Source organism: Manacus vitellinus, unplaced genomic scaffold (genome assembly GCF_001715985.3).
Source record: "Manacus vitellinus isolate BGI_N305 unplaced genomic scaffold, ASM171598v3 scaffold_12_pilon, whole genome shotgun sequence".
NCBI classification, from domain to species: Eukaryota; Metazoa; Chordata; class Aves; order Passeriformes; family Pipridae; genus Manacus; species Manacus vitellinus.
This window is the reverse complement of record NW_021938949.1, coordinates 13,365,345-13,392,332: the sequence shown is the minus strand read 5'-3', so window position 1 is coordinate 13,392,332 and position 26,988 is coordinate 13,365,345. Positions and strand designations below refer to the sequence as shown.

General features: G+C 38.3%; 1 protein-coding gene across 4 annotated transcripts in view; it reads left to right on the top strand.

Annotated features, from left to right (window-relative positions):
* CLEC16A (C-type lectin domain containing 16A) overlaps positions 1 to 24,136 on the top strand; it is a 54,518-nt gene extending 30,382 nt beyond the window's left edge. The window contains exons 19-24 of one of the 4 annotated variants that reach the window (XM_018067462.3): positions 3,532 to 3,683; positions 4,424 to 4,628; positions 5,990 to 6,157; positions 11,094 to 11,240; positions 16,760 to 16,879; positions 20,914 to 24,136. In XM_018067462.3, coding sequence (XP_017922951.1) covers positions 3,532 to 3,683; positions 4,424 to 4,628; positions 5,990 to 6,157; positions 11,094 to 11,240; positions 16,760 to 16,879; positions 20,914 to 21,254 — 1,133 coding nt within the window. In that variant the 3' untranslated portion in view covers positions 21,255 to 24,136. Of the gene's footprint in view, positions 1 to 3,531; positions 3,684 to 4,423; positions 4,629 to 5,989; positions 6,158 to 11,093; positions 11,241 to 16,755; positions 16,880 to 20,913 lie in introns of those variants that run through there. The other 3 variants (XM_018067464.3, XM_018067463.3, XM_018067465.3) reach the window with 3 other exon arrangements.
* Positions 24,137 to 26,988: the final 2,852 nt, after the last annotated feature.

Below are 26,988 nucleotides of genomic sequence, written 5' to 3'. Positions count from 1 at the left end.
CATTCCGTATTGCTGAGTATGCTGCAATAAGAATGATATCTATTACTTTTCAGTGTTGTTTTTCTACTGTAAATAGTTTTGAATCACTCACGTGTTGTGTGATAACTGCCTGCCTCAGACTGCATGTGAGGCTGTAGGTGTCTCATGCAGGTGTCTTTTTAATCTTAGTCAGCAGTTCACTGTGTGAAGTTCACTGGCAGCTCAAATTAACAGCCTCAGTGCTTGGTTTCAGGCTGGTAACAGCATTCTGTTTGTGGCAATGTTTTAAATACCGTGGCCAAGAGGTAAATGATGGTACATTTAAAGCTGTTATTTCTTTGCTGAAACTGAAAATGAGTCACATTGTACTTAAATCTCCTTGTATATTCTGTCTCTACCAAATATCTAGGCTTTAGAAAAGTAACCAATATTTCTAAAAAAATGTTTGAGAAAAGTTTATGATGGAATAATTGAGGTTGGAAGGAACATCAGGACATCACCTAGTCTAACTCCCCTGCTCAAAACAGTCAGGTAGAGAAAGTTGCCCAGTGCAACTTGTCATATTTGAAGAAAAGAGAGGAAGCCAAAATGTAGTGCAGGTGTATGACCAGGGACACATCCTCTAATCTCAACTAAATGTCCTTTGAGGGAACATCTGGGTGGGTCCTTGATTTGTTGCATTCTTAGTAAGCAGTAAAGCAGAATGTCATACTAATGGGCTCTGTGCTGTTGGGAAAGGTTCTTCTTGTCAAGTGGGAGGTGGTGCATTAACTTTCTGCAGCCTAATGCTTATCTTGGGCCACCAGCTGTGTGTCCAAAGGGCTAAAAGTTTTCTGTAAGAGCTTTTAGTGCCTGCAGATGATTTCTGGAATTGTGATGACAGTAAATTATAAAATCATTAAAGATCAAGCCCTGAGGCAGATCATGTACATTTAGACCATCTCCTCAAGTAGCTGTTATATTAGTAAAGAATTCATGTAATGCAATCTTTTCAGGTAAGTATTGCATGAACACAGTCAGCTGTTTTCACCTAATGTACATCTGTGCTGCAAGCAGCTGAGGTCTTTGAACTCTCCTTCCTTGGTTGTTTCCTACGACTTGTATTTTTCTTTGAGAAAGTCCACAGAACTCTTGGATCCATGTCTTGAAGGTGTAGTGTCCAAACTGGCTACAGGCTTCATTTTGCATGAGGAAAAATTAGGCACTGCAGTTACTCTCAGGAAGGACAGCACATTTCTTTGCAGCAGTGTCATATGAGTATTGAATGGCCTTTCAGCCTGGGATTCACTTTAATCCCCAGATCAAATTTTCAGTTTCAGACTGAATTTTACTGGGCTTGGTATTTTCCTCTAAATGTGTTAGCTATGTGTTGTGTAACTGTTTCATAGTATAGCTGTGAGTATTCTCAGATCAGTTCACTGGAAATGTGTTTAACTACACTTTCCCTTCTGTTTTTGTCATCAAAGATGGTGTAGCTTTTGACCTTTCAGCAGCTGTGAGCTGAAATGGCCTTCACTCAGTTGTATAAACTCAAAGGATTCCTGAAACAGTTGCCTAATAAATGAGTAATTTTTCCTTCTGTTCTTTGATAAATTTTTACAGTTTTACTTCAAGTTTTTGTCAGATCTGAAATGAAAACTTTCGGCTCTGGAAAGCAACTTCTGCCCCTTAAGTTCTTTACCTGAAGTACATTTTTGTAGTCGGGCAGTTGAATTTGTACAGCAATAATTCCAGGTATTTTAATCTGCTTGCTGTTGCACTGAAAACTTTATAAATATTGACATGGATTTTCTTGTTTTATTCTGTTTCTGTGGCTTGTCTTTTATTGTTCAGATTATTAGAATGCCAGTGGCACAATAATATTCAGTAGGATTCAGTTGCCTACTTTGCCATTTTAGATCTCCTCTAAGATTCTCTGCCTGGTGTCTCAGCTCCTTCTCTAAACAGGAATAAATCTTCCACAGGCTCCTCTAGTAATATTTGCCAATCCTGTATGGATTTCTTGAGCCTTCTAGGGCTGTGAGAAGGTAATAGCAATCAATCCTCGTGTAAATGTATCACGTCCTGTATGTATTGCATTTATTGATTAAACTTGTTTTCTCAAATTTCAAAAGCTCACAGTAAATTCACACTGGATTAGCATTAATTATCCTCTTTTAATTGTGTTAGGGTTCCATTTTTCATCTCCTATCACCCAATCAATTTTGAATGGATCCTGCTGGTAAAGGGTAATTTGCAGATTCAGAGAAATGTTAGTTGGAAGGGACCTCACGCTTGTGGTGTGGGGGGATTTTTGGGAGGAAGAGGAGGTTGGTTTGGGGAGGATTGTTGGTTTTGGTTTTTTGAAACTTGAAAACCTTTGGTGATATAAATTCCACAGCCTCTCTGGGTAACATGCTGTGCTGTATTATGCACAAAGGAATTTCTTCCACCTCCCAACCGTAATTTGTGGCTGTTGCCTGTAGTTGTATAACCTGCCACTGTGAAAAGCTGTGTGCTTCCACTTGTAGCTTTTGTATCTATCCTGCAAATGTTTCTAGGATGAAATATGGTGTTAAATACTTGGTTAGATGTTTGGATGAGTAAATTTAAAATAGTTCTACTGTTTTGTATAATGTTCAGAATATTTTACTTGCTATAAATTGTACTAGATAAGAGAGTGGAAAAAGACCTGTGTATATCAAGTATATGAATGAAAGTAAGAGTTTGAAGCACAGGAAAAAGCAACTCTAGTTAAGATTAGCAAAGGTCTGCTAGAAATTGTGGCAGTTTAAGGGGTGCTTGGTAGATTCCAGGTGGTGTAAAGAAGGTGATTGAATCCCTTTTCAAGAACAATGGATTTGAACTGGAACAAGGGCAGTGAGGAGATACAGGAGGATTTGTTTGGGGGCTTGTTGGAGGGGTCCTGGAGTAATGGTAAAGAAAGGGTATGTTTGTTCAATATAAGTGAATAAAATGCATGGGTAAAGGAAAAAATATCACCTCATTTAACAAATATTGGCAAAAGCCTGCTACAGTTTGCCTGGAGAATCCATGTAATCTTGAAGGGCTTCCAACAGTCAGAATATCAGGTTTCAGACCTGTGCAAATGTCACTTGTGTCAGGAGCCAGAGTTTCTAACAAGGTAGAAATAATTGCCTGCAGTGGTGCAGGACTGTCTTTGGTCTTCCAACAAAACTTTTTGAGACTTCACTTAGTGAGACACATCAGCACTGTTGCAATTTCACTCCTGAGATGAGGGGACCTGTGTTACTGAAAGATAATGAAGGTGGTAAGAGAAAGCAAGGTGTGTATAATACCTGTCTTATATATGTTAATACCCATCTTCAGATGTCTGAACCACTGTTGTTAAAATCTAACTTGCCCTTTCTATGTAGCTATAAATATTATGGCAAAACTTAAAATATTTATTAAAAGAGCAAACAAAAACTGTAACCATGTGTTGTCAAGATGCTTTTATATATTAACATTTTATGTTATGTAAAACATTCAGACCCCAGAATCCTCAACTTCAGTGATTAAATAACCTTTTTCCTTCCTTTCTTCCTTCAGATAACAGTGATCTAATTGCTTGTACAGTGATAACAAAGGATGGGGGTCAAGTTCAAAGATTCCTGGCTGTGGATATTTACCAGATGAGTTTGGTTGAACCAGATATTGCCAGACTTGGATGGGGAGTAGTAAAGTTTGCAGGCCTTTTGCAGGTAAGAGAAGTTGTAATCTAGGTGGTTACTTTTTCTCACCTGAAAATCTACATTTTGTGTTGGATAAATAGTAATACCAATATTAGCTTTCGTATTTAAGCTCTGTACAATGCTTACTTGCTTCTTCAGTTACTAATCTTTTTTCTGCTTCCTGCCTTTTAAAACATCTCTGATTTTCTGAAGAAGTTTACACAGCTAAGTAGACACATACTTGAAGATGAGGTGACTTTCCTAGTAAATATTGGGCTGTGTTCATTTGAACAGTGAAGTCATTTCCACCTAGGATTGAGTCCCAAGCACTTTGCTCAAGTAGCAGAGTAATGAACTTTTCAAGGTCTTCCTCCATGAGTAGGGAAGGTGACAAGTTGCAGCTTCAAAATGATCTGTGCTTATCTAATTGATTTCCAAAGCTTTAGGAAGTTTCTCTCATTTGTGTCTCCTTGCCTCGTTTTTATCTCCTGAAAATTTGCTATGTTCAGATAATTTAGTTGAATTTTAAACTGACTTAAATCTCTCTGAATGCCAATTTCTGAAGGAGTAAATCCAAGGTTGTGCAAATTGCACAAGGTTGCAAACCAAGGTTGTTTTGGTTTTATTTTGCTGGGGTTTTTACCACGGAAACTGTCTTTATGAGAGCTTTAATGCAACATTCATAGCATTTTCTTTTAATTTCGATGCTTAACCTATAGTTTTAAAAAAGCTTGCTTTTCATTAGCTACTTGCCTTCTGTTTCTCTTTAGGACATGCAGGTGACAGGAGTAGAGGATGACAGTAGAGCTCTGAACATAATCATCCACAAGCCTGCCTCAAGCCCTCACTCTAAGCCCTTCCCCATCCTCCAGGCCACGTTCATTTTCTCGGATCACATCCGCTGCATTATCGCCAAGCAGCGCCTGGCCAAGGGCCGCATCCAGGCCCGGCGCATGAAAATGCAGAGGATAGCAGGTGGGTGGGCACTGGGAAATGGGTCTGCAACAAGGCTCGTGTGCCATTGCAAATCACTCTGTAACACAGGGGTGAGGTACAGAAACCTTACAAAGTGGTGGCCACAGAAAGCTGTAAAGCAGTGCCGAGTTTCCAAGTGATAGATTTTACTGGAGTGAAATATGTGGTTTCATAGTTATGACAGACAGCTCAGGAAAGGATGAAAGAGGAATCCTGTCTTGTTGCCACTTGCTGCCAATTATTGTACAAAACACAATAATTCTCTTCAAGTGTGGTTCAGTGATTCAGAATTCCAATAGAAAGCAGATGTCCTGCTGCCCCAGGACTCAACTGGAGCTCAGTTTACTTGAGTTGGATGGTGTCCTGATGGTCTTGATGATAATGCTTGGATGTGGTGATGATGAGCAATCCAAAATGTTGCGTGACACATCAACACTAAATTCCTGTGTTTGGGGGAAATGCTTGTGAAGACATGAAGGAAAGAGTTAATTTGAGGAAATAGCAGTGATTCAAATATTACTTGAATATTGAGTGAAGAGTAAATTGAAGCTTACCAGTAAACTGAGTGAACTGTTGAGTGCAGAAAAAGAAGCTCTGAAATATAGGAAGGAAAATAAGTGTGCAAATAAAAAGAAGTTATCTAAGTTACTTGGATAGTCCAAGAGCAATAATGAACTAATCAGAACTGTGAAAAACAAAGTAATAGCTGGTATTAAAATTACTGAGTTGGCCAGAGAATTATTCTGATTATAGATGCTTTAAGATTATTATGGATGTGTAGGAAGCTAATAAAGAATTTTATACTTGGAGTTTATAAAGTGGATATGTCATACTTTTATGGCTTGCTTCATATAAAAAAATTTAAAGCAAGTCTGAGGGTGATACAGATTTACTTGATATTAAAAGTTTTAAGTTCAATGGTAATGCAAAGGCATTTTTTTTCCAGTTTAAAGGAGTTTGTCTCTTTCAGTGGCTTTCTGCAGTGTTCAGTTGTAACTAATGAATTACTTTATTTGTACAGGGAAAAACAAAAGGATTTTTTATTTTTAATAACTCCTATGGCTTGTTTAGTGCAAAGAGCTTCCTGCAATCCTGGTTTTTTTAGCCCTCCACTGTTTATTCTGGGGTTTCCTTAGTGTGAATGTGATGTGGACAGCAATGGTAGAACAGGTTGCCAGAAGTGTTGTCTCTCTTGTTTTCCAACAAAATTTTAACCATAATTAACAGGCAAATGCAGACAAGTCACGTTAAAAATCTGATTTAGTCTTAAGATCCTGAACAAACTATCAATTTTATTTTCACCTCCTCTTCCTTTTATGTATTTTTGAGTAACAAAAATTATCAATTGTGATTAAACATAGCTCTCCTGGATCTTCCTGTTCAGCCTTCAACTGAAGTTATGGGTTTTGGACACAGCTCTGGAGCTTCAGCCCAGCACCTTCCCTTCAGATTCTACGACCAGTCCCGCCGTGGGAGCAGCGACCCCACAGTGCAGCGCTCTGTCTTTGCATCTGTTGACAAAGTCCCAGGTGAGAGCAGCATTCACTGACAAAAACTGTATTGTAATCTGGATAAGCAGTGAAAAGCTTGCTGCAATATGTTCCTGAACACACAAGTCCAGCGTGAGGCTTATGGAAAAAGTTACTCCTTGAGAAACAATACCGGGGGTGTGTTCTGGGTGTGTTGTGAGCAATACTTCATGGCAGTGTCCCCAAATATGCTGGGAATATCTTAATACTTTGACTTCCTTTACAAATCAACTTAGATTCAATCCTGTTTTGCATACTCAGTATTTATGCAACACATCTGTCAGTTGTATTTCCTCCTCTAATTTGGTTATGATGGTTTTTGTGCCAGATTGTAAAAATAACCAGGATACTGTGAACTGCTTCATTTACCTTAAAGCCAGCAAGAGAGAAGAGGGTCACACCTGCTCCTAAAACATTAGCTTGGAATTGGGATTAAAGGAATGATTCTAAAACAATGGGCTCTTTGCTTTTTGTCTCTTACTATCTGTTTCACAAACTGACTTCTCCACAGAATTTCTTTTCCAGATGGTGAAATTTTCTCATTTGGTCTTGAGTCATTTTAAAGTTGAATTTCATACTGCTTGAAAGTACTTATTTGTGCTGTATTATACAAAAAGATACAATGTCCTTACCCCACTTGTTGCCAATCCTTTCACAGAAGTCAGCATTTCTCTTTAAATGTGATTCAGTGGTTCAAAATTCAAGTGCCCTACTTACACCACAGATGTTTTAACTGCTTTAAGACTGAATTGGAGCTCAGTTTTCCTGAGTCTTGACTGGGGAACAGAAATTATAAAACCATAGATATTGCCAGTCAGGTTTTTCAAAAGACAAGTGTATGTTGTATGATGGGAGAGTATTTCCTTATTTGACATGACTTCCAGGGAAAAGGTGTGGTTGGAAAGGTGCCCCGGGGTTACTGTTTCAACTTTCTCTAAGACACGTGCCCTTGTGTTCCTAACAAGTGACTTCATCTACTAATTTCAGGGGGGGATATTGGAGGTGGTGCAATATGGTAATTTGTTCCAACAAGCACATACTTCCTTTGAATTCCAGGAACTGGAGACTTGCACTTGCAAATCTAGAGGAAAAAGTATTCTGAAGCTTTTATTTGGCACAAAGTACAAGAAATGAGGCACAGAACATGAAGTATTTCAAGTGCAGGATCTTTGAAGTGCGTTTTATGGCAGCCAGTAATATAATAAAAAATGGATTCACATCCTGTTTTACATCTGATTACAAAATAAATATCAAATGCCTCTTTCTTGCTCATGGATGAATGAGGTTTCCTAGTTCTGAGTGATTATCATAGGAATCTGTTTGTGCTTATCCCTTAATCAGGCCCACTGTGATTTTTACTTCAAGAGGAAGATTTTTTTTGCCTTTTGAAACAATGACTGAAGAAGTTGCAGTTAAATTACTGGCTTCATGTATTCATTTCTTAATGCTACACCTTCATCTGGTGCTTAAGAGTTGTGCAAAGCTCGTACAGTCAGTTAATTTGATGGTACTTTTAAGAAACAAATTATACTTTCTCTTGGTGATGATGTCCTTTCTAGATTTAAAGGAGAACTATGTGTTTTGGCAATATTTTTGGAAGCTTATTTATTACTTTTAGTAGGACTGTGTTAGCTGTCGGTGCTGTACACTCAGTGTGGTTTTTAAGACATTAACAATAATATAAATGTTTTCAGCTCTCCTGCAAATTTTGGTCTGTGGAGGATTTTAATACAACTGTTGAATCAGTTCCCTAATCCATCTTGTCAATGAATTCAGAATTTTCAAGAACACTTATTTCAGTCTGGTCTGGTTCAGTTTCTGTCATAGTGCATAAATAGAGCTTTCCATATTTCACTAGAGAGTGTGCAGTTACCTTGTTGTAGGCAAACTGTGCTTTGTTTTTCTTTATTGTTTCATGGCACAAAATTAAAATGTTTTTTAAAGTGCTTCTTGGTATCCTGGGGGGAAGAGAGTGAGGACTGTTGTAGCTTAAAACCAGATTTTGTGCAAGACATGTGAAAGGTGATGAGAATATAACAGACCATGCTCCAGAACATCCCTGTTAACCTGTATGTTTTATAGAGTGTTATGCAAAGGCAGTGAGATGCTGGAATCATCCCAGCCAACTGGCTGATAAACTGGGCAGTTCTTATCAGAGAGCAGCATAAGCAAAAGCCTTCACTTGATCAATTTTATCATCATGAGGTCATGACTATTAATATACTTCAGGGTCTATTTTAAGTTAATGGCCTTTGCTAGAATGTTAGAGCATTCTAGGGGTAGTTTAGCTGGCTGAACTGTTCACCATCTGTGTATGAATGTGATACTTCTGAAGCACTCTATGTAATAATTATATTGTTTTCAAAGAAACCAGCAGATTTGGTAGGGGCCCTGTGAACACAGGTCTTCTGCTGAAAGTAAATAAATAATGACTTCCTCTCCAAGCAAACTCAAGTATTAGTTTCAAGTATCAGCTCTATTCTGAGATTTATGTTCCCAGTGTGTCTTAAGGGAAATCTTAATGATTTCCAGCAAAAGGTACATCTAAATATTTTAACAAGTGTGGTAGCTTACCTACTGAGTAAATTTATTTTGAAAAGCAAAAGAAATCAATAAATATCTCTTACTATTTTATCCATTGTTAATACCTTAGTATATAATGATGATGATATGATTTGAAGGGGAAAAGCTGAAAAAACCTCTCACTAACATTAGCCATGGCAAGCAAACTATAACCACCTTCATTTTAAAATCTGAAGGAAAAAATCATCTTTTATAGCTTTGTAACCCTTTGAATGAAAAAGAAAATACAGGCAAGAATTCTATATAAAGTTTGGTCCACAGCTACTGTTGGAACATCAGATTGGAATAGTTTACTTAAGTATGATATGAGAATTTGTAATAAGATAACAATGTATAGAAGAACAGAATAGAAAGAAATTGCCCCAGAAGACACTGGGGCAATGAGGATATGGTTTGCAATGAGAAAACATTTACTGCTTTCTTGGCCAAGATTTTATTTCTACTTCTCAGGCTTCTTTTTTTTTTTTTTTCCCTCTTCCTGCTTTCTGCCACCGGTGCCCTTTCCCCTTTTCCTCACCTCCATTTTTATTTATAGGAGAATTTATGGTTAAGGCTGTCTTTCACATGAAAACTTCTATAAGACAGTAGGTAAGCTTTTCCCAGTTTAGGAGGAAGATTTGCATTAATTGCTTAAGAAAAAGTTCCTTTAAAGAAAAGCTAAGAAGCTATTTCAGGTTTTGGCATGAAATTTTGCTGCTGTTGTGTAAAATGCAGTAGGAGGATAGCTGTTGATACATGTTTTAGGAAAGAAAACACAGCCCTATGAAACGTGATTATGCAAATAAGATCTCCAAGGAATTGGGAAGCACATCTTTACAGTAATACTTTGCTGAGTCTTTAATAGAAATGTATGTTAAAGCAGAATCATGACTACTGGAAAGGAAATATTTTTGTTCATTAGCAACCACAATCACAACTTGAGAGTCATAAAGTAATGAAAAAGACAGCTCTAGAACCTTCTAAGTTAATTTTACTTCCTGTAGCTGTGATTAATTCTGCTCCCCTTGTCTTTGCAAGTATTTCCTGAAGGAGTTTCCTGATTAGCAGATTTGTTCTTGGTCAGTAGTTTCCCAGTTACAGTATTTTGAATGATTTAGGCTTACTTTTCCCTCCTATCTAAATTAACTTTTTGTTAACTTCAAATCCTTCCTCTGCAGTTGTATTGGGAGAGAAACTGTGTTAAGATCATTTTGAAGCAAATGCTCCCTTGTAAGGACACAAATCCCTGAGTGCTGTTCTGAAGAAGTTTGGGCAGGCAATCCTGCTGAATCAGGCCAACTTTCCCTGTGATAGTCAGGGCAGACCTTATTTACTGTTTTCTTCTATTTTGGTGAGGATGGAAGATTTCTCCTCTCTTGAAGTGCAAACCTTTTGTGAATATAGAAGGTACAGCTTTTTCCAGCACTGTAAGGGAAGAAAAATATCTTGATGGAAGCACTTCTATACCAGTGGCTTTAGTAGCTGTTCTTAAAACAAATTTCGTTCACATTAGCAGTTGACTTTGCCTCACTTCTGTGGTCAGGAGTCCACTGATTATTCCTTGTTTCCCACTTCTAACTGGTATTTCAAAATATGAAGTGTGTATGAGAAACCTAATGTACATTTTCTGTGATTAAAAACTACAGCACTCAGGGCCAGTGATACAGAAGTCTTTCACGTTTGAGGTAGGTCAGTTTGTGGTTAACTTTTTGCAGACTGTCAGGCGTCACTGTGTGTGACCTCAGTTTAACTTATCTAAGTGATTGTAGAAGATCAATCAGGTTGGTTTCTGAAATAAAATACATGAATTTATTTACATTTATGGGATAGTTAGCTCCTCACCAAACTGTTTTGTTTTTCACCAAAATAGATGGCTCCTGCCGTGGTGGTGATTTAATTCTTTCAAGTGATATTCATCTTGGACATAACAAGTTGTAACTTAGATAAGAGAAAAGCTCAGTAAAAGTAACATTCACCCATCTAGAACTATGATGCAAGTATGACAGAAATGCAGATAGCATTGTGTTTGTGCAAGTGGCTTTGAGTCTAGTTCTAGACTGTAAGCATCTGGGGTAGGAGGCAGGAGTGCAGATCAAGTCAGATTATTAACAGGACTGGTATTTGTTAGCTTTTTTCTGTGCTTTCTTCATTGTGTTTTCTTGTAGCACAACCTGTCAGTGTGTGTTGCTGCTCACAGCATTTTCCTGACTTGTCATTTCTGTGTTTTAAAGCTTTCAGTGGGTCCTCTGGGTCACTACATGAAATCAGCACCACTTTGATACAGTATTTGCTCCTAGCTTTCCCCAATTTCTTCAATAGGTTAACTCTTTCAGGGTAATAATTAACTTGTAAGCTTCACTGTGCTGTTTTGCAGGCTTTGCTGTAGCCCAGTGTATAAATCAGCACCATCCCTCCCCACTCTCATCACCATCACCTTCCAGTGGCAGTGGGAGCACAGGGCGCTGTGATTCGGTGACTGCGAGCTCGACATCCACTCCTTCTGCTGCACAGAGCCCCTCAGGTATTCAATCACCATTTTCAGCCCAGGCACTAAGGGATATAGGGTAGTTTATTGTAAAATTAAGTTACTGTGTTATTGGATTAAAAACAATAGGGCTTTATGGTTTTAGGTCACTTGATGATTCAACTAAGCCAATTAAAAGTAAATTGTGGTGCAAATTTTAATGATCTCTTCAACTTTCTGGAACTCTAATAAATACTTGGCATCTTTCAGTAATGATTTTAAGTACTGGTGAAACAATATCCTGCTTGTCTGTCTTTTCTCCTAGCACACACAGTTTAGAATGTTGTGGGGTTTTTTTTGTTGATGGTTTGTTTTGCTTGTGTTAACTAAAGTATTCTTTGCATGAATTTGTAATCTAAACTGTTAGCCTTTCACCTTAGTGGATAAGTTGATCTCCATCTTTTTTGAACTGGGTGACATTTGCTTTTGTGTGTTTTTCTGATACTCATGTTAATTTGTAACAATGGGCCAAATATGAAATATTTGAAAAATAGTTATTTAGGATGTTAATATTGTAAAGCTTTTGCAATAACACTCTTGTGGCTGAACACCACCAGTCAGGAGCTGTTCCATTGATCCAGAAGAGGCTGCAACATAAATAGTGACAGTGTAACTTTCACAAACATGGCCCCCATTTGTTTGCACTGGTCAATATATTTAGTGGGTATGTTTAAATTGGAACTTCTTGTTGCATTAGAACACCCTCTAATTAGAACACCATTCCTCCTTTTTGGACAGTAATTGTAGAGAATCTTGTAATGGTATCTGTTCTGAGTGCAAATTATGTGAGGTAAAGCCTCAGGCTGGAGACTAAACAAGAAGTAAATGCTGAAGGGTCCATGCTGAGCTGCTTTTGTGCTAGCACTGATCTCCTCTGCCTCATTTGCTTGTAAAACAAAAGAGGGAACCTGATTCTCAGGACCTTTTCAAGTAACTCCCTCATTTTACTGGTCATTTCCAATGTTGATCACTCCTTGAGAGGGATGTTCTGGTTACCCCTTCTAAGACATACCATTTTGGAAGCCCCAGCTAGATCTAAACTTTGTTGCAGTCCTACAGGAAATGATGCAACCTTTGTTAGGCATTTAGTGTTCTGTAGCCTTCACTGGAACAGTGTCAGCACATCAATGTGCATTATATGTTTAAAGTGACTATCCCTGCAAGAAATACTGCTGGAGAGGGTGAGGAGAGGGTGCTTATGAAGTTTATGAACAATAAATATGTAAAGCATTCAGCACCTAGACTCTAGAGGTGCTATCATTTATTTGTCAGAACTCTCAATATGGATTGGCACTACAAGAAAACATTTGTTTGATGACCTGTTTCTCCTTAGCAGTGTAAAAAGGCTCATGTGCAATATCCTTGCTGTATTTAAATCATCTGTGATCAGAGAAATGTAACCACAAGTTCTTGCCAATAGCAGCTAAGAGAAAACTGTGGTAAAGGAAATGAAAATAAAGAATCTAAATTATTTTTGTTGTTGTAAGCCACATACCAGTTCACAGAAATATCAAGCAAGACTGTACTACATTTCAAAATGAGGTCTCTCAAATGCATATAATCTGGCTTCTATGAAAAAATGCCTAGATCCAGAACACATAATTACTCATCAAGCATAAAAAGATAGTGCCTTATCAAAGAATAATCACAGACTGTAGTTTACACGCTATGTTGGCATTTGTATAACATAAAATTCTGGTTTTCCTGCAGTTTAAAAAGCCTGATGACAGAAGGCTGGTTTTTGTTTTCAAAAAAAAAAAAATAAAAACAATAACCAAGAACTCAAAACAAACTCTTCCCTACCCTCCCCAAAAGCAAACAACCAACCTCCCCCAAAAAACAAACAAACAAACAAAAACCAGAACAGAACAAAAAACAGAGGGAAGGTTTTCATAAAAGCCTGCTTTCAGTGTGCACATACTGATTACATTGCATGAACTGCCCACCTTGATCTTCCCTGTGAATTAATCATAAAGCGTGTGCAAAATGCCTCGTGCCATGCAAGAAAACAGTCTTTGGGTGGGGTTTGATTTTTTTGCCCAGGATCCGGGCACACTGATGCAGGTGCTTTTAGCAAATGTAGCTGTGAGGATATAGTTCTGTGCCCCACCACCATAAGCACAGTGACCTTCAGTAAAGTCAGAGGAGGTGAATATGAGAATGTGCATCAGCTCCTTCAGTCTGGGGTCAGCAGCTTCACTGACCTGCTGCAGGGATGACTTTGCAGCTCAACTCCTGGTTTTGTTCTGCTCAGGGGACAGTAACAAAGAGGAAGACAGTGACTGTAGGTGCCTGAGCAGGTAGTTTGTTGCAGTAGGACAATGCACAGGTGGTACTGAGATGGCTCAGGGATTTCGCTGTGGACCATATTTACCCTGACCTTTAGGACCAAGAATTCCTGTCATGTATGGGATTGTCTGAAGGATCAGTTATTAGTTCAGGCATACGTTTCTATTAATATTTGAAGTGTATTTGGTGCATAGATGTAGCATATGTTGTAGTTTGGTTTCCTTGTGAAGGAATGTCATTAATGCACGGAAACTGTTCCTAAAATCAAACAAAACAGTAAGTGTGCATGATTCTTCAGAAGTCTGTACCATACTGCTGGTGTAGTTGCAGCCAGTAATGAATAATGTTTTAAATAGCTGTAGCTGAGGGGGTGATGGTGTCTCAAGGTCCTCAGTATAGACTAGAGAGAATTCTGAAATCCATGGAGGTAGGTCTTTTTTGAGTTGGATATGGGGAAGGTTTTCCCCAACCCAGGGAGCTCTGTTGACACTTTTGGCTAATCTTTGGTGTCCGATCAATACTGTTGTCTATTCTTGGGAACAATGTTTCTGCATTCAGTGATTTGACTGGTTTACTGCAAATTTGTAATTAATGTTCTCCCTTTTATACCATTTGTAATTGAGATCTGTACTGGAAACTTGCCAGGAACACGGTCACGACAGAGATGATCCCTTTGGCATGTCCAGATAGGCTTCTGTGTGAACAGAAAAGTACTCTGCTGAAATAAGTGACAGTGTCATTACTGTGTGTTGTATCAGGTCTTACTGACCACTCAGCTGGGATATGGAAACAACTGTTGGTATTCACCCACTTCAATGCAAAATGCAGTGATTTTCCCCTTAACCGTTTGAGGACAGTTGGAACTAGCCTGCCTTACTTGACTGTAAGCAGAAGAGGCTTGCATGATGTGAAGTGGCCCCTTAGAGGAGCAAATAAGTAGGTGATGAGCAGCAAGTAGTTCCCAAGAGCTGTTTTATGTCCCAAGGTAGCACTTGAATGCTGCCACCATCTGTCACATTTGAATCTCCCGTCTCATTTCCCATTCCATTTTAAACACACTCACACAAGCACATGTATGAGCTCTCTGTCCCTCCCTCCTTCCCTGCTCCCCTGTTTGTTCTGGCAACTGCTGGGGTTGTTGAGCATGAAGAACATGCTGAGCTGCTCAGGAACTTCAGTCAAGAAGGCCAGACAAGATAAAGGGGAGATGAGTATGTGAACTTCAAGGAAACTACCTCAACTACCTCCCTTAAGAGCAACATTTTAAACCACAGAGCTTTTTGTACTGTAAACTTGTGATCATAGTGTCCTGAACTACTGTCTGTTGACAGTTGCTATTGATTTAAACTGTTAGGGGTTTGATATATTTGAGATGGTACTTGTAAATCTTCTCAGAGTTGTTTCAGGAAATAAGATTTGGAACATACTCACCAACTTTAACATAAAACAGTGATAGATGAGAACAAAATAAAGACAAAGTGTGTGTCAGTTAAGAGAAAACAATGTTACAACATAGAGTATATGTTAAAGGTTAAACAGCAAAAGAGCTTTCAAAAATGCATGACAGGGAAAAATTGTTAATTTGGTGTTTTGTAAAAATAGTTTACTTGTATCACCCTACCTGCATCAAGCAATCCCACAGTGTTGCATTAACTGCCTTGTCATGAGTAAAATAAACTCTTATGATTTTTATCAGCTATCGTACCTAACAATTGTCACACTGCTTTATGGCACAGATATTTTAAAACCTAGCAGCTCCCACCTTTGTAGTATTTGGGAATTAAGCTTAGCCCCTTATGAGATCACAGTTCTTTAAAATTGGAAAGGCAGAAGTCATCCCTTAAAGAAAGCAGAATCCCTAATGACAGAAAAGGCAGTATCAGGTTCTGCAAATGCTGCTGTTGGTTTGGGTTTTTTCTTTGTATTTATGTGATTTATTTTTTTTAATGAACATGTCCTTTTGAAGAGTTGCTGTGCATAAAGTAGAAATGTTTTCTTTCTAGGCAGATTTTAGTCATCAAGTTTCAGAGGTTAGAATACAGTCATGTCTTGGCTAACCTTGCTGGAACCGAGCACTCCTTTAAAGTGCTTATTTTTATATATGTCAAAGATTAGATATAGAAGCTCTCTTACTGTAAGTTAGCAGCCTTCCAGAATTACAAATGTGTTAATGTCATCTACACTGTATTTTATTCCTGTTTAAGTTGTCTTAACTTTAAAAAGCAATTGGCTTCAGTACTTAAGAAAATGTTTACATTGGAGCAATGGATATTGAGGACTTCACAAGGCACTGATCTTCTGTGCCACTTACGCTGTATTTCACACTTCTGGCAGATATTGATGATAAAAGGCCTAAAATAAGTACTAAGAGCTGTCCCTTGTTGCAGAGAACATTGGATTCCAGTCTGTAAAATTAAATTTTTATTCCAAGGAGAGAATGATTAATGAAGCATGGAGAGCCTGTAAGAGAAGTGCCTCCCATCTTATTGAAACCACCCCTGTCTCTTCCCTCTATAATCAGTGATGTAAATGTGGTTTGATCTCCTGTTCTATGATGCTAGTAATTTTTCAACTAGCTGAGGAAGTACTTTTGTTCTTAGAAAGTTTCTTTTCTAGGAACTTTCTGTGCACCAAGCATCATCATCTGAACTGCTGCTATCTTTTAAAACACTGTGTTTAGCTTTATTATAATCATTGTAATTCATTATAATGTAGATGATAGAATTGTAGGGCTGAATGATCTGCAGTGCTGTCACCTGCACAGTACTACACCTCACATAATTTATGGCCAGGGAAAAGGAGAATAATTCTGTGTCACCAGAACTTGTGATAAATAACTTCTCTCGAGATTTCTAAAGCATGTGAGGAGATTGGAATGCAAATAAATGCCTGCCAGTCCCTCCTCACTGTAAGTGCTGCTGGTATTGCCAGACACAACCAAACCTGCATTATGAACCTTTTCAGAGAGGGGAGCAAAAATTAAATTCAGTTAAACTCATTTATTCCTGAAGAATGAATACTTCCAGCTCCAGAAGTATTTCCCAAACTTAGAAAGCTCTTGATGCGGCATCAGATTGTATCCAAGATACCAGCAGTTCCGGATGCGTCCTTGTCACTTATTCTTGTTGCTGCTCTAACATTTATCCTTTGTCTTCATTCCAGTTTCCCTCCCCTGTGTCCCTGTTAAAGCCTGTGTATGATATATCGCTGTGTTTTCCTCTAGTAAGGTCTGGCAGGAAAGGACGCCGGCGGGTGTTTAGTCTGTCGGAGGCTGACAGTCACGGCGGACACTGGGTTTAGGTCTTCGAGCAGCAGCTGCAGCAGAAACTCCCGCAATACCCACTCAGGCAGGTTCCTCCATAAGCTTTCACGAGCCCATAACACTTGTTAATAGAACATACTTGGTTTCCATGCTGACACCAGTGCCAGTGAGGTAGGAAGCTGAAGAAAGCAAGCGTGGTGATTTTTGTCTCTGCATTTCGGTTTGGGAGAATCATAAAGCAATGTTGAGCCATTTCTGAGAGCCTTGTCTGCAGTTTCTCCCACATCTCTTGGCTCTGTTGCCAAAGGTGGAAATTGTGCTCTCAAGTCTCCAGCTTCAAAGCAGCCATGTCTTCATTTGCACAGGGCAGCTCTGGCTGTAGTGACACTGAGTGAGCACAGGCTCTGACTGGACAGTGATGCAGGAACTTGGCCAGCAGCAGGGAGTCTGTTATAGCTCAGGTAAAATGGACAGGCATTCAGCGGAACTGAATGGCCAACTGCCCTTGGGCTCTGATGGCACAAGCTTCATACTTCTGTGATATCAAGCTCAGGCAGATGACTTTATGGACTGTTTAATTGCCTGAGGAGGGGAAGCACATGCAAAAAAGATGGAAATATGCTTCAGATGACCTGCTTTTTTATATAACCTGCTTTAACTTGTATCTAATTAATTTCTTTTTTTTACTGTCATGGCACCAAGATACTTTGCTCTGTTTATATTATGTAAACACCCTTTTTCATCTTTATAGATTTAATTTGCATCTTTTCATTTAATGTCTGGTAATTTATGTTTTCATTATTGTTTCATATTATGTTACTGTACAAATTAGAACACTTCTCTGTAGATGATATTCATTCTTTCCTTTTTCTGTTCTGGTCTGTCTTTTTTCACTGATAATTCTTCTGAACATAAGTTAATATAACAGAAATTGAGTGATTTGGTGTGGATTTTTTTGCTATAATGATAATCTCTGTAGCATTACAGAAGTGCTGAAAAACATCTAAGGCTGTTGAAGCCACTGGATCCACAGAGAGCTAATAATACCCCAAAACTTGCAAAATGACACCCTGTTTTCAAATCTTGTTTGGTGCTTAAGTTTGGAGGTATGTGGGAGGGGTTTGTTAGAACTAAATGTCAACATCACTACCGTGTGAAGAAACTGGCTGAACTCTCCTTGGTGTTGTTTCAGAACTGGCTTATATTTTTTTGCCAGAACACTCTTGCTTGGAAAGAGATAAATAGAAATGTTGTTCTCCAGTAAGTTGATAACTTTTTCATATTTAAGAGTAGGGCGTATCTTAATGATCAGTGGTTTTATCCAGGTAAAAATTACAATTACTTTTTTTCTTTCTATCCAAAAGTCAGACTGGAAACAAATGTTAGGAGTTTGAGGGTTTTTTTGAAAACCACTGTATTGGCAGAAATTCCAGATAATGGGTAGAGAAATGAGTCTGTAAACATACTGGGTACACAAAAGTCTCTAGAAGCCAGAGCTTGGTGTACCTGTCTTGGTACCTACCTAGAGACAGATGTTCCTGTAAACCCATTCTTTAGGTTTTTTTTTCACCCAGGGCACATCTTTTTGCCAATTGTTTATTCCAGTTTCAGAGACTTTCATAATTCAGATCATACTAAATGTATATTTATCCATTTACATCCTTCTCTGAGTTGAGCATGACTTCAAAAGGCTTTGAAATTTTGAGCCTCAAAGATTTTCTCATTAGTAATTATTGTCCTGAAGCCAGGTATTCAATTAAAAAAGTTTTTCCATCATGAGGATTGTCTGATGTTTTTTTCATTATAATGTCTCATATACCAAATTTTCATTCCAAGATGCTGGATCTCTGTATTCCTTCGTCTGTAGTCTGGGATTATTCTCCTCTAGGCTTATATCCAAAATATATGAGAGATAATCACGGTCAAAACCTACTAACACAAGCTTATAGCTGCATTTTCAAGCCAAGTGTATACCTCAAGTAGCCTGTGGGCTTGAGAGCTTTTTTTGATATTTTTATCTTTTTTTTCCTGAATGTTTTTTGAGACTTCTGTATGGAAAGTTTGGGCTTGTTAACTCCAGATACTTTTTTTTTTTAATGGGCACTTTTTTCAAATACTCTTTGTGACATTAAGAAGGGAGTCACTTCAGGATTAGAACCTACATGGAAGGATTTGGGGACAATACAGCATAACAAAAGAACATGTATGTCTTTCATGATTTCAGTAAATGAAAGTATTGAGAAAATATATTGATATTTTATTGGGAAATGGGGAGGAATGATGTAAGAAATGAAGTGCAGAATCAGAAGTGAAATAGCAGAACCACAGTAGAGATGTGCTGTATATAACATTCCTGAGCAGAATGCCACTGACTGAGAATCCTTTATTTACCAGAATGCCTCAAGTTTCTGAATCCTGAATTTTGGTGAATATTCACATTATAGTAGAAGTAAAATAAAAAATAGTCTTGGCAAAGAATATTTGATATCCTTTTAAGATTTTATAAATTCAGAAAGTAAAATCACCACAAAGAGACTCACTGTTTTGTGCATCCTGAAATGGTAGCATTTAGCTTGGAATTCAGGGAACTGAGGCTGTATTTTATTGTTTTAGCAGTTCATTTTCCATGCAAGTCTTGCATCACTTCCTCTGTTATCAGTTGCTACATTCTCCCTAAAGCTTCTTGACAGCTGAAAAGAATCTGCAGAGTTACTTTGAATCTGTCCTTATATTTCCAAAATAACCAGTCGTGTCCCTTTGATTTAAAAGGAGACTTTTTTACAGTCTGTAAATTTTGTTTTTATTAAAGCGAGAAGCTTTAGCCACCGATTCAACAAAAAGTAAATTTGAGTGGTTTCTGAAGTGAAAATACACCATTGTTTGGGTTTATCTTTCCAGCAAGGTAAAAAAAATCAATAACCTTACTGTTATCCCACTGATCCCTTCCTGATATCCATTCCTTTCTCAGCTTTGTTTGTCTTCTTTTTTTTTTTTTCTTATGTTCATGCTTTCTGTTCTTTTCCAGGATTAATTGGAATCATATTGAAACGGAAATATTTTTAAGGTCACTGTATTAAAAGCAGAACCTAATTCTTAGCTTCTGTATTCACTACATTGCCTTGTAGACTTTGTGCAGATGCCTGTACACTTGAACACATACTGTTTCTTACAAAAGCTCTAAAAGTGGTCTGTCTTGAAGCTGGATACCTGTTACTTTAATGGCATCTATTGTTGTAGTCTGAAAAGAAAAAGAAAAAAATGACTTTTTTGGGCATACTTGCTCATGTAAGGCTGTATCACCTCATCCCCTCCATCCTTCTCCATCCTGAGCCAAATGAACAGTTTACTGAATAGTTCACTTGGATTTTTAGGGGGAAAAGGACAAATAGTACAAATAGTTGTTAATGCTGGAGTTGTTTTCATAGTGTGGAAAGGTGTAGTAGCATATCAGTTTTCTGTGGTATGTTATGCTTATTCTCAATTTTGTGTTGTATGCTCCATGCTTAGGAGGACTAAAAAATCCTATGACACAAACCTGTATAAACCAGGCCTATTTTGCAGCACCTTTCAGTTGCAGTAAGCACATTATCCTCCTTCCTGTGCTTCCATAGTTCTGCTTTCTGTGGTTGAGGTGTCACTTCAATGTGAATCTGGAGAATGAATTGAGAGAATGACTTCCAAATTTTTGTAAGAAACAAGCCACCTTTTGGGAGAGCTAGCTATACAGTGGTTCTTTTTTGGTTTCTCTTTTATTTCTAAAGATCTTCCTGGCATGGGGTAGCTGTTCATTTTAGTGGGTACTAAATACTGGAGAGGTTTTCTTATTCTTCCCCTCAATTTCCTCTCTCTAGGAATATTTCTAATATTGCTGCATATTCTAATACTAAATGTCTAAAACTGTCTGGTTTTGAACAGAATCCTGCTGGCATTTTAGGTTATGCCTCCATAATATCTTGTTTTATTTCTAATTACTAGAAAGTGAATGTGTAAGCATAGTGCTTCACAGAACTGCATTTCCCACCCAATTATTCTTGAACACTCATGAATAATAGTATATTGTTTGGCTTAATGTACATACTAAATTGAATATTGATTATTCTTGGTGTTTTCTTTTATTAGATGACCCTTCAGCTCCAGAGCATCCTCAGACGGCCATTTCCAGTCAGACGATGTTGACTGATGAAACTCCTTCAGCTGTCTCAAAGTCCAGCAGAAATGCTGGGAAAACCAGTGACATAGAAACAGCAAACCTGTCTCCCAGCCTGATTCCTGCCCAGCAGCCCACAATATCCCTAATTACAGATGACAACACGGATACACTGAGCGTGGAGTCGCTGACCCTGGTGCCTCCGGTGGATCCGCACAGCATCCGGACATTCCCCTGCATTCCTCAGCCCTCTTTGCAGTCTGAAGATGAAGTTTGCAAGGTAAAGGAGGTTGAGGAAGAATGTTCTGACTAAAGCCAACACGCAGACTGTAATAAACAGTGAAGAAAACGCAACCAAATTCTGAACTGTTTTTTCTCTGGGAGTGCAGATACTTCTTGAGGCCTGAGAGGCCGTGGGGTCCACAAGGGGCCCACTGGGGAGTGAGAATGTCAGCAGCTTTTAGAGGAAACATTGGATACTCAGCGTATCTAAACTGGAGAAGAGGGAAAAATACAAACTTTTGAATCTGGACTGGTTCTTTCCTACCAGTTTCTGTTATACAAGAACATGGAAGTGTTTCAGAGGACCTACTGTCTTTCTAACAGGAACTAATTAATTGTAAAAGGTCTACAGTATTATGGGGAAGAGAAGAAATTTTTGGATACCCAGCTTCATGATGCTATATTATTACATGTCTCAAACTGGAGACATGCCACTGACCAGGAAAAATGATATATTGTAGTACAGAGGCAAAATTTCCATTTGAGTTAGGGTGTGTTTTTCAGTTTGGTGTTTGGTTTGGGTTTTTTGGGGGGAGGAGGGGCTTTGGGATTTTTTTGGTTGTTTTTTGGTTGGTTGGTTTTGTTTTTTAATCCTGATCTTGTTCATCTTTTGGAGGTCTGCATGATACCAGCAGGCTTGGCCACTGTCAGTGTTGTCTTCGTAGGACTCCAGACTTCAGTATTGTTTTTTCCATCTGAAATATTTATTTCAAGGTTTGATTCAAAGCAAGATACAATTTTCTAGAAGGTAAAAGTCTGAAGTTAATGACAAATGCTTATTCAAATTAACCTAAGGGATTTTAGAGACTACTTTAGTCTTTGCTTAGCCATCTGCAGAGGAATGTGAAACATTTTAAGATATTGCTATAGCTTGTTTGCTTCTGACAGTCAGATTGCTACACCTCTGAGGAATGGTGGTATGCTTGCTACTGAAAGACAACCTCAAGAAGCAGACAGAAGCAGTTTTACTCCAAAGAGGGTTTTCAAATTTTTCAGTCATATAGGAAGAAGGTCACCATATCTAACTGTGAATTCCTTTGCAAGTCTGAAACAAAAAAAGAAAGGGATTGTGTAATTTTTTTTCCTATCTGGGATGGTATCCCAGTTAAACAACATTGCTACATAACAGTGATTCTGAGTTTGTGCTTGGCATGCTTTGCTTCCTAGATCCTGACACCAAGTTGACAGAAAGCAGTGGAAAAGTATTGATTAAAGTCTGGAATGTTCTCTGCTGATTTGATACGTAGTTTAACATGAATGGAATTTAAGATTTTTCATCAATTTCCAAGTATGTTAATTTAAATTAATGTAAAATGAGCAGATTGTCATTGTGGGTCTGTTCATACTCAAGTGCTTTCTGGCTCTCAAAGAAGGAAGTCTGCTGTTTACTGCTATTGATTTCAGTCATCAGTGCAATCTTTTTCCTCATTCTGTCTCCACTACTATTGATTTCTTATCAAAGGGGTGAATCTGAAAAGTTTTTACCTACTTCCTAGTCGTTTATTGTATCTCTTCCTGGCTGTCATATGGAATACTTGGAGTGATTTTCAGTTATATTTATATATGAGATTGACTAATCCACAAGTATAACTTTTTTCACTTTTTCCATCTTCTCCTTCACATGATAACTTAACCTTTCCCAACCATGTATACAAGGTGTCTGTTACTAATGCCAGTAATTTTTCTCCTCCCCTTATTAACTTTTGCATGCAGTTTTGTTGATTTCTATTTTCCTCTGACTTCTCCTTCATCTCAAATTGAATTAACTGATAATTCTGAGCATTCCAGAGTGGCCCCAACTCTAAATGAATTCTGAGAGTTGGGTGTCCTCAGCACAGCTGTGCATATTGGATGAGAATTTGGCATGGCTGGAGTAAGGGCTTACTTTTTGGGTTTGTTTGTCACATGCTTAGGGTGAGTTTGCACTCATGCAGTCACTGTTGCAGGTAGTGAGCATGTACCTGAACAAGTCTAGACATCAGCAATTTGGGCACTAGGACCACATAAATTATTAGCTGAACTGATTGCAATCTAGACTTCCTCTAGGATTTTGCAGCATTGCACTGTAGCTCCAGTAATATTCTGAAGATCATTATAAAAAAATGCCCTAATTTGAGGCATTTTATTTAGACTCGACCTAGATTACACAAAATGCCACTGTGCAGAATGAGTTCCCTTAAATAGAATTGCTTTTAGACAGGAAAACCTTGATCTTTATTTATCTCCTTTCAAATTCAGTTCTAGGAAGATCAGAGCCATGCACGAGGAGTCTCTTTGATGGGTATTCATAGTCTCACCCTTGAGCCACACTGCACAAGAAATGGGACAAAGGGATAGAAAGCTGACTTTGTGCTTTCATTGCCTTTGAGTGACTCTTAAATCTCATGACCAGTTGTCTACTGAGAACTTCAGAGGAAATGATTGAGGTGGATACTGAACCTAAGTCTACTGTCTAGTCTGCTGCTGGCAGAGCCTTGCTGGTTGAGGGATAGATGGGATATCTTCTAACAGTTCTATCAAAAGCTCTCTGCAGAGATGGAATTACAGCAGGAAAGGTCTGGCTGCACCAGCTTCACCGATGTTGGGGTGTTACACTGCAGCTGGGTCTGGATGGTTCTGCCACAGAAGCAATTGATTTTTGACTTTGCTTCTGATATTAAGGCATGTGTGTATACAATTTTCTGTGCTTTGTGCTGCATTAGGAGACTTCAGAATGTAGAAACTCTGGAGATACCAAAATAATCTGCCACCAGCCATTTTTAAGCTCTGCGAGTATAATACTCATCTACAGTTCCTTGAAGAGTATCATATCTATCTCTCACTCATCAGAATCTGTTTCCTTAGGCTGTTTCCTTGCCCTCTTTTCACTGTAAAAAGGAAACTCAACCAGGAAGGCACCAGCACAGCAGCCACAAATGTAATTTTTTTTCTTAAAAAAAAAAAAGTTCATTTGAGTAACATTACTTTCTGACCAAACCCAAATACCAAACTGCAGGTGAGAGCAGGAGCTAAAAGCTCCATTCTTTCAGTGCAATACTGCAGAGGGAGATAGAATCACTCTAAATATAACAATATTCCAGAGCAAAATACCAAAATTCTGGAGATATGCTAAATTCTCAATGTGTGTTTGTAGGGGCTATGCCTCTTCAGCCATATTCTGTCAACATAACACAATTCTGTTGAAAATTCCTTCCTTTTGAGAAGCCAAAAAAGCCAGGACATAATGAATGTTACTTTGCTATTTTATGGTCTGTGTGTCTTATTTTATTAAATTTTACTAAGCTATTACTTTTTTAACAGAACCATGTGTTGCCTCCCTGCTTCTTGCTGGTGCCCTTTGCTTTTTTGTCACCAGCAGTGACCCAGACTTGAGCTTTGCATTTGTGAAGGGAGTAGTGGCAGCAGACACTTGGTAATTTGGTGAGGAAAGGGAGGGAGGAAGCACCAGTTCTGGTATCTGCTTCATTATGGAAGTAATGCTTGCAGTGTGAAGCTTGGGTGTGGAAACTAATTGTTTTGCTGAAATTCTTTGATATAGAACAAAACCAGAGGTTAAGCTTCCTGCACTTCATTTCACAAGCTGTGTGTATTAAACCAAATTCATTAGAAATGGGGTCACATATATTACTACAAAAAGCTGTATTTTGTCTGTGAAGTCATGATTTATATGCACTGTAAGAGCTGAGCTCATTTGTATTCTCCACTGCTAATCATGATAAACTAAATTCTGACTACACTTCCTTAAATTAAGCTGAGCTTAAAAAAAAAGAAATATATAAAATTACACCTATTGAAGAAGCTCCTCAGTGTTCTTCTCTTTACACCACAGCTGGAATTTTACTTGCAGTTACTTGGTGAGGAAAAATTGGGCATATCTTCCAGAGTTCATGTATTCTTTTGTAGTATTGTTGCTAAAGGACAGACTGGTATGTGACATTTTAAAAAAAAAAATCTTCTTTCAGATCCAGAATTTAAGGCTCAGATACAGATCTGAGTATTCAGAGTTTAAGTCAATGTCAAGTGATTCCTATAAAAACTTTACCCAATAGAGAGAGAATACAGGGGGAAATAATGTTCCTTTCTGGATTTGAAGTATTTTGGTTTGTAGAATTTGAGAAACAATAGTTGAAACAGTTTGTTCATGGCAAAATTTATGATCTTCAGGATCGAAATTACTGTGATTTTATTTTCTAATTAAGCAGTAAGGTGTGAGTGACTGTAATTTCCACTTACTGAAAGTGGCTGGGGGGGATTAAGCAATCCAGGAATTCAATAATTGCCCTGTAATTGAGTGTCACTTCAGTAGTAGTAAAATGAACTTAAATATGCTTGAAGACATAGGTAATGTATCAGACAAGCAGGTCAAACTGTGTATGTGTGAGTAGGAAGCCACTTCATAAAAGTAAACACTTTATTCACATGGTGCTGTCTGTGCCCTGGTGTGACCGGTCACTCTCCACTGCACATTCCAGGGAACTCCAGAACAGCCTCAGGAATGGTCAAGGTTGTAGTGGTCAAAAAGCCCCACCTGCCTGACAATTCTGACCGTGTCTCCACTACCCAGCTAAAGTTGAACGGGGAGTTGCTTTTAAAAGCACGAAGTGAGGGGTTTAGTGCAAATTAGAGGTTTGCAGAGACACCAGCTGGGGGCAGGGAGGTCGAGGGCTTTTGCCTCTGAAGATAATGAGTCTCCTTGATGAGTCTCCTAATTCCAGACAGCCTAATGTTAGCCATCTAAATATATGTTGAAAATTCTCTTCTTAACTGCTACTGTCATTCTTCTTGAAAGAGTTTTTGGTATGTCACTGGTTAACCATCCCTGGGGTACCACTAACTGGGCACTGCTCTTCTATTATCTAGAAACCTTTGGAGTAGTTCTGCTGTGCTGGCCTGCTCTGTTGCTCATGACCTTTCCCAGCATTTGCAGCATGAATTAGAAACAAATATAATAACTCTTGCTGTCTCCTAGTGGATTCTGAAAAGCAGATTGTGGTCCAAGCAGGGCTTGCTAGGGTGGGATGTTTGTAGGGGCTGGGAGGGGGGAAGTGCTTGGGGGTTTTTCCTGCTGCTTGGGATTTTTTGAGCAGCAACAAAGACATAGGAGATGCAGTTCTTGGCTGAGTCTCAAACAGAAGGTTCTTTCATATGGAAACATATTTTTATATTACATTTGTACAGAATTTTCCCTATTTTGATCTCCCACTGTTTTTAGATTTGCGCGTTGCTCGGATTTGATTTCTTTTGCAAGGTGTTATAAAATGTATATTTTGTGTTTATTAATGTATTATAAATGTAAAGCTAACTTTTGGTTGTCTAATAAATGTGCACTGTGGTGGTATCTGGTTTACTGTTTTGCTAACTTGAATTCATTGGTTCTTAATAAGAAAAGAAAAAACGAGTCATTGTTGGGACTGTCTTGTCATAAAAAAATGTGTGGAGTGCATTTCTTTTAAAAGAGGGCTTAAGCAGGTAATGACTAACAATACTTGATAACAGAAGTTAGAGGTAAGGTTCAGATTAGTGTATAATGTTCACAGGAGTCTTTTAAGACCATGATCTGAAGATACACTAGACTTTTTATCTTGTTCCCCATTACTTTTGGTTATGGGTGCTTTTACTAAACTGAGTTTAACACACATAGTAATTGCAATCTGATAACTTCAGTATATATGAGGAGATGGGAGGGTCTGGGGTTTTGTGTTTAGAGACTGTGGCAGAAATATTTACAATGAACACAAAGATAATTTTTAAAAACACTGAGAATA